General features: G+C 43.5%; 1 protein-coding gene across 1 annotated transcript in view; it reads right to left on the bottom strand.

The window, feature by feature from the left end:
- LOC308317705 (breakpoint cluster region protein-like) overlaps nucleotides 1-13,774 on the bottom strand; it is a 66,889-nt gene that overhangs the window by 31,924 nt on the left and 21,191 nt on the right. Inside the window, exons 3-9 of the mRNA XM_080766942.1 lie at nucleotides 11,736-11,932; nucleotides 10,774-10,878; nucleotides 9,497-9,682; nucleotides 7,008-7,115; nucleotides 5,700-5,760; nucleotides 5,511-5,563; nucleotides 4,845-4,985 (exon numbers count right to left, since the gene is read on the bottom strand). Of these exons, the coding sequence (XP_080623068.1) occupies nucleotides 4,845-4,985; nucleotides 5,511-5,563; nucleotides 5,700-5,760; nucleotides 7,008-7,115; nucleotides 9,497-9,682; nucleotides 10,774-10,878; nucleotides 11,736-11,932 (851 nt within the window). The remainder of the gene's footprint in view (nucleotides 1-4,844; nucleotides 4,986-5,510; nucleotides 5,564-5,699; nucleotides 5,761-7,007; nucleotides 7,116-9,496; nucleotides 9,683-10,773; nucleotides 10,879-11,735; nucleotides 11,933-13,774) is intronic.

The raw sequence follows: 13,774 nt of genomic DNA, 5'->3' as shown, positions 1-13,774 counted from the left end.
CTCATTACTGCAAAGCTAAACTAGCTAGAATGTATACCAGTGTTGACGACAAGTGTGATAGATGCCACATATCCCCAGCTAACTTAACACACATGTTTTGGTCATGCTCTCAATTAATACAATACTGGACTGTTATATTTCGATCCTTATCAGAAATGTTTAGTATATCCTTACTCCCCTGTCCTGAAGTGGCAATCTTTGGTGTACTTCCAAAAAATATTTAGTGTAACAAAAAGGTTCATAACTGTATAGCCTTTCTATCATTACTCACTCGAAGGAGAATCCTCCTAGAATGGAAATCTCCACTCCCCCCTAAACCAGACCATTGGCTGAAAGATACCATGTTATTCCTGAATCTCGAAAACATTTAATTCGATCTACGTTGCTCTCCAGGAGGATTCACCTCCTCCTGGGGTCCGACAATAATAATCTCGAGAATCTCTCAAGTCTGCTGAACACCCCATAGGCCAATGGTTATAAACCATGATGTTCCCCTCCTACTCCGCACACCAACCCCACTCCTTATACTTCCGTCTATCTTTCTCTCTTTTCTACTTCTCATATCTCTCTTCTCTTCTCTTATGCTCATGAAATCCTTGCTGGCTATTACTACTATTTATTCTATTAAAAAAAAAAAAAAAACTTATACAGTGAAAGAAAAAGGTGTCAAAGTAGTGGGAGGGGGGGGGGGGGGGGGGGGTTGCTATTCGTCTTGTCTTTCGTTTGGTTTTGTTTATGGTAGTCTAATTTTTGTTTTGTTTCAGTTTCAGTTTTGTGACCAACTCAAAAACAATTCTGTCCATGTAGTATCAGAACTGTCCTGTTTCCTGTCTGTTCTCTGTCTATGTATTTGTATGTAAAAATAGAAAAAGAAGCATAACATATGCACTGCATTTTTTCCTGTCCATACCCCTCTTCTATGCTTAATAAAAACTTTAAAAATGAAATAATGACAATACTTAAAAAAAAGAAAATTGTCTGCAATCATGTTATCAGAGCATGTGCCGGTTGTTTTCTTCAAATAGTAGATACCAAGATTTGGAGCAAGAGATTTCGGAGGAGGGGGACAATGATTTCACCCTGATGTTGTACTGACCTCATGTGACTCATCCAGGCACTTCATAAATGTAAACATAACTAGTAGTTGTCTCTACAAATGTGACCGAACCTGAATAGCCACTGTGTTTATGACATAATAATAACATTTCCTGGACCTTTAGGGGAAGGCCTGTCCGCCAGGCAGGTTATTATAATTTATTACACACAAGCAGAGATGCATGTCTCTGAGTCAAACTTCCCCCGAATCTCAGGCTCAAGATGCTATCTCTGTTAATAGTAAATTTAGCCCGGTCGGTCTGGTCGGTAAATGACTAGCTGTGCTTCCAGCGTCAGTGAGTGTTTTTTTGGGTAACAGATCCTCATTTCAGAGTTTCCTCTTAGTCTTAGTCAATCAGTCCTCCCTCCCTCATGGTGGAGCCGGATGTGAGGACATCTGCTCTTCCTGTGGCATGTGTGTGTGTGTGTAGAGAGAGCGGTGGTCCTGTTTGTTTATACTGACGTTTGACCCCTGCCGATGAGGCGTGTTTACACCCACAGTAGGCCCGACCACCCCGCTTATAAGCCCAAGTTCAACAAAAACATGGAAAATGTGCGGGGAGAACTGTCGGAATTCATTGTTTTCTTCTGTCGCCAGTCGATGCCTTTTGTGTTTCGTTGTTTCCATGTGACGAAACACTGAGTGATAAAACATGCAGTTTAAAATCAGCACAATAATTACAGGCAAACCGCTAGTACAAATGACCACAATGAGTGCCGGTTTAGCATACGGCTAAACATTACAACAACAAACTTTGAGTTAATTGCCATGTGTCAAACTTTGTTTGGTTTCAACGGAGCTGCAAGACAATAGGCTGTAGTAGACAATAGGAAGTTCCTAAGTATCATTCTTTTAATTGACTTAAGCATTGTGGTGGGGCCAGGCGCGCTTTCCAGAAACAAGAGAGGAAGTTCGAATGGCTGGAATATAAATTCCCAATTGGAACTTTGAGTCACAGTTCTCGGGGGTCAGGAAAGGTGAGGAAGTGTGGAACTCGGCGTACACACACGGTCTCACATGGAAGGGTGGATTAACATGATAAGGCGTGTTTCTTTCAGGTCAGTTCTGGGAAATGGAGTCCCAGACTCTGGGACAGGACAGGAGGATATGGGAGTAGTGCACAGTGAGGTGTAAGGCAGGCGGTGGGGCTTTTCCTGGACTACGACCCATTATTATGAGATCCTAATAGCTTCTGTGTTTTTACTAGTTTCCGTTTGCGCTTCACTTCCTCCAGGAATAAAGCAGCAGACAGACAGAGATGACTCAGCAACAACTTGACTCACGCGCCCACTTCTTTTTTAGTTTTGTTTTTTTTACGGCTCCCTCCCAGACACCCTTCTACTGTACATGTGCTCCAGGCTGTTATACCATCACCAGTCTGATGAAAACACTACTGGTGCAGAATTAACCCTGCATGTCAACGACTTGCTGTCTAGAGTTAGAATGAATGGAGAGAGAAGAAACAGTCTAACTAACTAGAGAGCAACACTATCTCCAAATGCCATACAATCACTTTGAAGACAATAATGATTTGCCTCAAAGTTCATTTTTCAGCGTCTCTGGAATATACAAGAGAGGATTCATTAAGCAAAAGTGCTGTCACTTTGACACACGGCAGGGCCAGCCTTTTTTAAACCCACTAGTAGTTGCTACTACTATAATTTGTTTTCATTTTGGAATTAAACTCTGCAATTCTACCCAAATGTAGTCTGCATAATGAAGCGCTCTTTTCCCCCCGAGACTCAACATGTACACACGACAGTGAGCTTGAAGAAAAGTATGAAGGCCAGGTCAGGTCAGGAACGCTTTGGGGCCACTGTTGCCATCTTGTCAAATGACTGGACTTCTTTTCTTTTTGGATCACTGGTTCTCTCTGCCAAGGAGGAGGGTATAGGCAGTACCAGCACTTGGAAGCGGTGTTGCGTGTCCAAACTGAAGCTATAACCCATTCTGACCTGAGATCAGATTCATACGAGGTTTCCACTGGACACACACTGGTCTGATTAACCCATTCTGACCTGAGATCAGATTCTAAAAATGTCAGTCGCTCTTCGATTTTTCAAAAATAGCAGACCTACAAGCTCCTAGCGCGCCACTCGGTGGCGCGCTATGAGCTTGTAGATCTGCTATTTTTCAATAGCTAAAGCATAACATGATGCTAACACCAAAATGGGTGCCCGGTCAGAATGGGATAAGCTACTCTGAGACTCTGGGCTCCATTTTCGTCACCGCTAAACCCCTTATCCCTAAACTTCTTTGAATAGTTAAAATGGCCAGTCTACAAGCTCACAACGTGTCAATGTAGATTGTCTAGTTGAACTATTCAAAAATGTTTTTCAAAATAGTACAAAAAAAAAAAAAGGCAAAGAAGTTTAGGGATAAGGGGTTTAGCGGTGAGGAAAATGGAGCCCTCTATCTCATCAAACAACTGTACAAGCACAACCTAATGCCATTTATAGAGGGGGGGAAATCACACCTGTGTGAAGTGAGGGGCACTCTCTTGTACATCATCCATTCATTGTCAATATGAATTTGTCCTTTGTGTAGGACAAAAAATTTGCTCAGACACATATTTCATAAATTCTCCATTCATTGTCAATGGCATTTAATGTTTGTGTTAGGACAGAAATCTACACTATAGCTCAAAACTCACAGTCATGTGAAGTGAGCGGTGATGTGATGATGATGTATGATGATGAGAACGTCATCATACATCAGCCAATCAAAGAGTGACCTCTCCCTTCTTATAACGGCCATGGATTGCCGTGCGTCTAGGAGCAGTGGGAATGACTTTAAAAAAAAAGTCTACATTTTGGCATTTTTATAGAATAAATTACTTGCTCTCCTCCACATTTTCTTTTGGTACTTTGATTGACATATGGACGGGACTGCCTTCCTCAATATGGTATTAGCCTGGAAACCAGATGAACCCTATATAGGCAGATATGGTCTGGCACTCCTCAGTTTGAAAAAGTGCTCCGATCTCTTCTTCTTTTCTAACGTCAAATTTATGTTGGAGGAGATTAAAGGTTTCATGGCATTGAAGCTGCTATAAGCAATAATATGTCCACATTTTAATGGCCTTTTTATTTTTATTAGTTAGCAATGGATAAAATGCTCCCACAAAATAAATTGTCTCTGTCTAGGGGTCACAATCTGCATTCAAAGATCTTCCTAGAAGCTTTGTCATTGGTCGAGATTTGTCTGTCTACTTCCTGATTGGTTAGTCATTTCGACCGGGTTTTTTTGACCAATGACAAAGGTTCTAGGAACATCTTTGAATGCAGATTGTGGCCCCTAGATGTGTCACAGAGACTACAGAGTGTTTTACTCATTGCTGGCTGTCTGAATACCAAAACAAAATGAATAAAAAAGGTCATTACAATGTTGACATATTATTGCTTATAAGGAGCTTTACATTAGTTTTTCTTTTTGTGTTTTTCTTTTAGGTTTTATGACCTCAATTACTGTGACATCACAAACAGCAGATAAATCTGAGCACTTGTTGGAGCCAGAAAACCCCAGACCACAGAAAATCTACTGAATGTTAAGCTCAGAAAAGAAAGAAAAAAGAAATACAAAAACATTTTTTTTAAACGGTCAGGTTTTGTGGGTGCAATTGAGCTAAAAAAAATTTATTTTAAATGTCACAATCCCTTCAATTATACGGGTGAGGTGACCTAAGAGTTACAGTTATAGTATAAATTTGCCAATAGTGGTGGTATACACAGGTAACTAGTGCACTGACCTCTCCCTTCTTAACGGTCATGGATTGCCTGCGCGGAGTGATCTCTTCGTTGATACTGGACAAGAAGTTCTGGGAGATGCGAAAGGCGTCTTGTAACAGAGTGCAGTCTGGGTGGCCAGGAGGAGTGTGTTTCAACAGGTCCTATGCAAAAGAATACAAATAAAAGGCAGAAGCAAGTGATAGGAGGAGTTGTATATTTGAGCGCTACAATGATTCACTCCTGTGAATCTTTTTACTATCTGAAGTGCTCGTAACTATGCTGTAATCATTAGGTAGGGCAGTGATTCTCAAAATGGGGTCCAAGGCACCAACCAGCACATCAGGAGCAATTTGGGGTTCAGCGTCTTGCTCAAGGACACTAACTCTGGGGGAGCCCGGGTTCGAACAGGCAACCTTGCGGTTACCAACCAGCAACTCTACCTCTGAGCCACCGCCGCCCCTTAGGAATCAAATGGACACTTATGGGTCTGTAACTCCGAGAGTGTCCATTTGTACACTCTCACAGTTAAATTGAAATTAAAATGGTTGAGAATCACTGCTAGAGCGTAGAGCTGTTACAAATCTTTTCTTATTGGGGTCCACTGGCATGTCTTTTCAATTTGGGGGTCCGCGGGCTAATTGGGTCCGTGACATGAAAAGGTTCTAGAGAACCACTGATGTACTTACATGCAGAACGAGGGTGCTGCGGGTCACTCGGTCCACGGGTTTATACAGAAGAGCTGTCCAGAATGGAAAGATTATGGTTAAGTTAGTTAATTGGCTGGTTTCAGTGTTGACGGGGCCAAACATTGCATGTTGGAATATTCATTAAAAAATGATAACATTTCCATTGCTTTGAGACGCTAGTATACGTACTTTCCAGTGAACTTTTTGCGGACTGGTCCTTGCAGTCCTTTGTGCTCTTGACTTTGAGATTCTACGGTACCAGGAGGATCCACGACGTCCACACAAACAAAACAAACCAAACCAAACCTAATTAAAAATCACAGCCATTACTGTGCAAGGAACATTAGACCCGTTCAGGACAAGAAACCCCTTTTGGTGTTTTAAAGCATTATGTTATACTTTAGCTATTGAAAAATAGCAGATCTACAAGCACTCGGTGCCGCGCTAGGAGCTTGTCGATCTGCTATTTCTTTTGAAAAATTGTGAAAATGCGGCGCAAATCTTTGAATATATATTCTTTCAGAGTGAAAGTTTTTTTTTTTTTAACTCAAATCTTTGCTTCCGGGGGTGGGTTCCCGGAACTCCATATCTTCAGATGGAGGGGCCAATTACATATCATTTTTGGGGGTCCTTGACGTAAAAGATAGTTTGAAAACCACTGACATAGAAACAGAGGTTTTTTCAGAAAACTGTCAGGATTTAGAAGAATCTTTTGTAGAATAGTCCTCAGGTCAAAATGGGCTTAAAGAATGGGCCTGGAACTAACATAATCAGCTTAAGACATGCAACCCACGAGGATAATAAATAACAGCCCTGTCACCACTTCTCTGATGGGGGCAGCTGTGTAGGGTCAAACGCTGCATGCCACTCTCAAAAAGGCCCCTAAGGCCCCTGCTGTGTCTGTGGCAGGGGCTGAAATCCTGTAAGAGGGAACATTTGGACAAAAACAGCAGATCTACAAGCTCTCAACGCGTCGCGGTCTGGAACTTCCGCACCCCCCTACCCCCCACACGGAGTTGCACCACTAACTTCACACGGGTGTGATTTCTTTTTTTATATGATTTTTATCCCACGATTTGTGTAACCCATTTTTCACCCCTGTGTCAATTATCTAATGTGATCCTGGGCTTTACACACCCTCCGCCAACCTAGTCCCCATATATGGGGGACATGGGGAGAGCAACGGACTTGAACTCATGCTTCCATTCATGCCCGAGAGTCCAAGTTGCTCCGACAGCGGGGGAGTTTCCCTGGTTGGACGGACGTAGCGCGTGGAATTAAGGAACACGTTATTCCAACCAGTTCCTTTCCCCTCCATCAAGCGCCCCGGCCTGGCCAGGGGGAGGCAGTTTGCATTTCTTTCACCATAGCAAAATGCTGCATTTGTGGTCTGGAATAAGGGCAGTTGTTTTAACAGACAGAGGGTATAAAAGGGTTAAGGGGCGGAAGTCCCCTTTGATGTCCCTGGTGGTGTCTCTGCATGACCAGATGACATACCTCAGATATCTCCGCAAACTGTGCGTTCGCCTGGCAGCATTTGTCTACCGTCTCCACGGCAACCGTGTAGTTATCCACAAAGGCCCGGTACACGCCCAGCTGGCTGGCCTGGAGGGGAAGAAGACGAGGAAGAACTTTAAAAATACCATTTCACTTTGACAGCAAATTTCCATTTTATTTTTAGACATGTGTCTCTTGAATTAGTTTTCACTTAGTTTTAGTCACATTTTAGTCACCTGGAATGTTTTAGTGTTAGTCTAGTTTTAGTCGATTAAATCTACAGTTGGTTTAGTCGACTAAAATGTATTTTGGCGGGCCTTGATGCTGTCGTAATGGACGATTTTACTCTTGCTGAAAATAGCCGATCTACAAGCTCACAACGTGTCGCAGTGCGACGCGTTGTGAGCTTGTAGATCGGCTATTTTCAGCATGCAACCAAGTCTAAAATGACTTGTACTGGATCTCTTGTCCACTAGTCCCTTCCTAACATTTTAGTCTAGTTTTTATTTGTCGACGAAATTGTTAGTATATTTAGTCTTAGTTTTAGTCATCATAGCTTAGTTTTCATTCAGTTTCCAGTTAGTTTTCGTCAGTGAAAAAAGGTAGTCGAATAATTTAAAATTTTAGTTTTAGTCGACGAAATCATAACACTGTTCACTTCATAATAAAAGCACTTTGATGCATTACATTACAGTGGTACCGTCTCAAACATTGTCAGGACAAAGTGTATTCTATAATTTGGCCCACATACAGACAAACCCATTCTGAAAAGATGTTGTGCCAGGGACCGCCATTAAGAGAACAATGGCTGACATTTTGGTGACACACGTTTCAAAGATAGCAGATCTCCAAACTCACAACGTGTCCCATTGCAACACGCTGTGAGCTTGTAGATCGGCTATTTTCGAATAACCGCCAAAACCACCGCAAAATAAAATAGTACTTAAGTGTTAACTTTGGTTTAAACCGTTCCTGCATTTCGCTGGGGGAAACCCCCCATGGTACCCCCTCAAGGACCACCCCCCCGGACAACACTTTTTGAGAACCATTGATTTATTAGATAATAATGTTGTAAGGTTATGCATCGTATGCACGCCGTGCAGCAAGCATGACCTGACACGAGGCAATAGCACAGTGATGGATGAATATGGGCCAGGCAGCAACGTGCCTGCATGTATCCCCCGACCGCGCGTGAGTGCGCGTGTATGCGTGCTAGGGCATTCACTTCTAGTCATTTTTACTAGTTGACTAGTTGCCTAGTTTACTAGTCGACTAGTTGTTTAACTATCTATTATGTAAAAAAAAAACAATTATTTATTCTTTTTGGAAATAAATATTTGTACATTTAAAAACTGTGTACATTGGCCTACAAAATCGATAAAAAAATAAATAAAATAAACGTTTAGTACCAACAAGGTCGACTAGTGGATTTACTAGTCGACTAGTTGCTTAATGCCCTAGTGCGTGTGCGTGTGTGTGTGTGTGTGCGTGTGTGTGTGTGGGGTTCTTCTGATTCATGTTTACCGTGTGTTTCATCTTTTTACTCCCAACAGTGCAGCAGCTCTTACAGTCAGCAGTCTCCTATGGTGTTTTTTGTTCTGCTTTATTCGCCGTCATGTGGTAAAAACAGGCCTTTTATCTGCGCAGGACATGACTCCAGGCTGTCTGCTCTACACTCACATCACGTGTACATTACTACTACTACCACCACACACACACACACACACACACACACACACACACACACACACACACACACAGACTCTCTCTCTCTCTCTCTCTGCGTTTAGCCTCAGACTCTCTCCACTGCTATTATTAATGATCAAAGGACAACATTATCAGAGAGCAGCGACAGTTAAGTGTGCTTCTGCATGTGATTGACTTTATTATTAATGTCAATTGGCAGGATAAAAAAAGGAGTGGTTATTTTGATGCCCGGGGGAGTCCATGCAGGCACTTTACCAATAGAGCCCAAAACGTGAAATAATCTGGAATCAATTGTGAAAAGCGTGCTGATCCGTTTCTCAAAGTGCCTCGCGTGAATGAGAAATATTTTATGCCGTACTACAAGAGGTTCAAAATGTGAGCAAGATAATAACAAATACTGGTAAAAAAAATAAAAAATAAAAATGGAGGTCTACTATTTAACCACTTTCAACCTGTAGTCTTAGTTTACGCATGTTTCATGATAAATGCTTTTATGTGATGTATTCCCATGCTTTTGTTCTTGCTTAATGTAAGTCGCTCTGGATTAAGAGCGTCTGCTAAATGCCTAAATTGTAAATTGTAAATTGTAGTTTCTATATTTGGGCCTGGTATAGACAAAACATTCCAAGGATTAAAAACAATGAAATAATAATTGTATGGGGGGAGAACACTCCCCCCAGCGCCCACAGCGTGCCTCCCCAGCGGGAATCGAACCCAGGACCTTCTAGCTGTGAGGCGGCAGCACTACCCACTGTGCCCCCCAATAGCGCAGCACCTCTTACCAGCTTCTGGAAGAGGTCGCCCACACACTGCTGATGGCTCCAGTCCTGGACTCTGGGCAGCAGGGCGTCATAGAAGTCCTTGTGGATCTCGTGCAGCTCGGGAACCTTGAAGAAGATGGTCTCTATCTGCGGGAGGGTCAGCGTGGGCTGAGACGTGGTGGCCGCGGCCCTCAGAGGCTTCATGGGCTATGGGAAGGCAACATGTGGAACGTGACTGAACAGAGGCTTCATGGGCTATGGGAAGGCAACATGTGGAACGTGACTGAACAGAGGCTTCATGGGCTATGGGAAGGCAACATGTGGAACGTGACTGAACAGAGGCTTCATGGGCTATGGGAAGGCAACATGTGGAACGTGACTGAACAGAGGCTTCATGGGCTATGGGAAGGCAACATGTGGAACGTGACTGAACGCAACCGTGCAACGCAGGGGTTCCCAGTGGTGGAAAGTAACTAGGTACTTTTACTTAAGTACAATTTTGAGGTATTTGTACTTTACTTGAGTATTTCCAATTTCCAGTACTTTTACTTCCACTCCATTACATCTCGGAGCCAAATTTTTTACTTTTACTCCACTACAATTATTTGAAAACTTTAGTTACTAGTTACTTTGGCGATTTAAATTTTGATTAGAAAACATACAATAACCACTTCAACCCTATACATTTTGGCCATTTGAAAATAGCCGATCTTGAACGTGTGAAGTGGGACATTCTGCACAATGAGTACTTTTATTTTTAGTAAATCAATGCTAATATAAGTCTGAGAGAGTACCCATGGTCCATTAGGGACCCCACTTTGGGAACCACTGGTGTAATGTGAAGTGTGAACGGCTGAACGCACCATAATGTGATATTCTATTCAGTGTGTGTGTGTTCTGCGTGCGCAGAATTCAGAATGAAGCACACATCAGCATATATTTAGGGCCATTAACAGTAAAAATCACACCCGTGTGAACTGAGCGGTGCAACTATACTTGTATTGTGGGAGTATACTGTACTGTACGCCCGGTACAGTTTTATTGTTAGTTATACATTGTTCTTATATCGTTACAGTGCTCAGTGTGAATGGGCCTGTAGGCTGCTCAACTTTAGGTCACTTAGCAGTCTGTCAGTAAACGCTTAAGAGATAATACTTGCATTTAAAGCTACCGGTGGGGAACAAGCACTGATAGTATTGTGTATGGGCACGCACGTACATACGTACGCAGTGCACATGCACTGTGTGTGTGTGTGTGTGTGTGTGTGTGTGTGTGTGTGTGTATTATCGAACACTCACAATGAGCAGAGCCTCCAGTTGGCTCAGATAGAGCTCCTCACTGGCCAGAATTCCAGACAAAACCCACTTCCTCATCTCCAGCCCCTTCTCCTGGTCCAGCTCCACCTGTGTGTGCGTGTGTGCGTGTGCGCGCGCGTGTGTGTGTGAGTGTGTGTGTGTGTGTGTGCACGTGCGCGTGTGTTTGGATAGAGAAAAGGGACAGAGGAGAGAACAGAGAATGTACGTGAGAAAGGACATTCCTAACAGAAAGACAGACTTGCGCCAGCCAGGCTCATCTGCAGGGATTGTAATTGTAAACACGACCGTTTGATCTGCTCCGATCCACCCCCCACCACAGGGTTCAAACAGGAACCCTGCTGAGAACTGGTACATGGCTGTAAAGAATGTCTTCATGGTTCTAGAACACAACAGATTTGATTAAAGTCCATGGGAGTCTTAGAGGCCAAAGGTCATATAGTTGCTTAAGGGAGGGGGGGGGGAGTATTTCCTGGCCAGTATGGGACTATTCAGAGACATCATTCATTCTGACAGTAAAACATCCCCTGAAGAGTACAGTAGAGTACAGTAGACGGGGGTAGGCGGTCCTTTCTGACATGTTTTCATTTTCTTGATGAGTCAGTGTGCCACATTCGACATTCAATTTAATTATGGCGACACATATTTCCCACATATTTTCTTTCACATCAGGATATTGTAATGATCATTAATATACTCCCACCTATCTCCCATACTCCTACCCCATCTTATTTATCGGTCGCAGAGCACAGAGGGCCGATGAAGGACAACACAGCTAGAGATGTGCCGTACTGTATTTTACAGTAGGGTTAGGAAGGGACAGCGCTGCAGCGTGAACTGCACACGCACGCACGCACACAGACAGGCCAGTAAAACATCAGACAGCAGCAGCGACATCATTCGACCCAGTAAGTGGACGTAACATTTGACCCAGTAAGTTAACGTACCGACAGAGTGGACTCCAGCGACCCCGAGGACTGCGTGTCTCGACTGCTGCGGCTCTTGGAGCGGAGGAGGCGCGGCGAGGAGGGGCCGGGGGACGGCGGGCCAAAGGTCAGGGGGTCATGGTGGTGGTGGCGGTGCCCCTCCTCAGACGGGTCCAGGTCGTAGCCATAGGAAGGGGGGGTTCCGCCGTAGGACAGCTCTGGGGTCCGACATAAGGGGCAAAGGTCATACACAGAGTCAGACCGACAGACGGTGAGATGAGTTCATAGTTCATACAGTAAATGGAATAACTTCGCTGTGACGTAAATAGGTTTTCAATGTAATGTGGGTCCCGGGAGGTCTTTTAGATGGGTCCCAGCCCAGGGTGGGGGGACATTTTATGAGTCCTACTTCAACGACATTAGAGTACAGTACTGAGTACAGTATTGCATCCCAGGAACCCCCGGAGGGTGACATGATTGCGTCCTCTCTCAATTTAGCGAGTCTAAGGAATGTAAGGATGCAGGCTGTTTGCAGCACTGCGGGGGAAAGAATAAAACCGTTTTTTCCAATGGAAAACAGAAACTAATGATCAGCTATAGATTGTTCGATCGGTCATAAATCCACCACCATCTGTGACATTTTAGCATTCACATATATTTTGCTCAGTGCCATGTGTCTGTTTAAAGGAGCATTCAGTGATTTCAGTGATTTGGAAAAGAAACCCGGGTCCGTGCCGGTAAGATGTGCACATGCACGCACTACTATGTGACAGCCCAACAGCACACACACCAAAACCCGCCCCTGCTCGATCATGATTGGCATGATAGGCTCCTCTCTATTCTGATTGGATGAAGCCAAAAACGAAACCTACGGTTTTTGAAGGATTATCGCAACAAAACAAAAATAATAAGTGATATTTGATTAAATCACTGTGAAATCACTGAATATACTTTTAACCCGTAGGATGGGAACGCATCTGTGTTGCTTTAGCGTTGTAACCACTTTAACCATTATTTTAAACCTTGGCTGTTGAAAAATAGCAGATGAACAAGCTCATAGCGTGGTACCGAGTCTGAGTGTCGCGCATGAGCTTGTAGATCTGCTATTTCTGAACAAAACAAACATGAAAATGTGGTGCAAATATTTGAATCTTTCCCAGCGAACGTTTTAAACTAAAATCCTTGCGTCTGGGGGTCCCCAAACTGAAACAACATATTTTCAGTCGGGGGACTGACGGCCAAATACATATCGTTGCAGATCTACAAGCTCGAGCTTATAGGTCTGCCATTTTTGAAAAATCGAAGAACGACTGACATCGAGACATAGCTTTTTCAGAAAACTGTCAGGATGTAGAAGCCATTTTTAGAATCTGATCTCAGGTCAAAATGAGTTAATGGATTAAGTCTAAATGGACTGCTAAAACCATGCCAGACACAGAGGGATGTGTGGCAGTGGATAAGCACCGTGTTGTGCTACTGTCTCACAACATTATTTTATATTCCCTCAGCAGACAGTATACAGTATACAGACGTACAGTATACACCATACAGACGTATACACCATACAGTGCAAACCTCCTCCGCGACAGAGCTTTTGCTTTTGCTGCCCCAACCCTGTGGAAAGCACTACACAAAACACTCTGCCTGCAAACCTTCAAAACTGCCCTCAAAACACACCGCTTTAATATTGCTTTACCTAGCTATCTTTTTCTCAGTTTTTTATGTTTTCATCCCTTAGCTTTTAGTGTTTATTTCTTTTCTTTTTTTTTAAATAATTTTTAAACCACAATTTTGTAACCCATTTTTCACCCCTGAGTCAATTGTCTAATGTGATCCTGGGCTCTACACACGATCCGCCAACCTAGTGCCCATATATGGGGGACATGGGGAGAGCAACGTATACTTGAACTCATGCCTGAGTGTCCAAGTTGCTCCTTTACACCTGACAGGGGGGAGTTTCCCTGGTTGGACGTAGCGCGTGGAAGGAACATGTTATTCCAACAAGTTCCTTTCCCCTCCATCAGGCGCCCCGGCTGGCCAGGGGGAGGCAGTTTAGATAC

This window comes from Protomyctophum bolini (genome assembly GCF_963924005.1).
Source record: "Protomyctophum bolini genome assembly, chromosome: 6".
Classification (NCBI taxonomy): domain Eukaryota; kingdom Metazoa; phylum Chordata; class Actinopteri; order Myctophiformes; family Myctophidae; genus Protomyctophum; species Protomyctophum bolini.
This window is presented reverse-complemented; position numbering and strand designations above follow the sequence as displayed.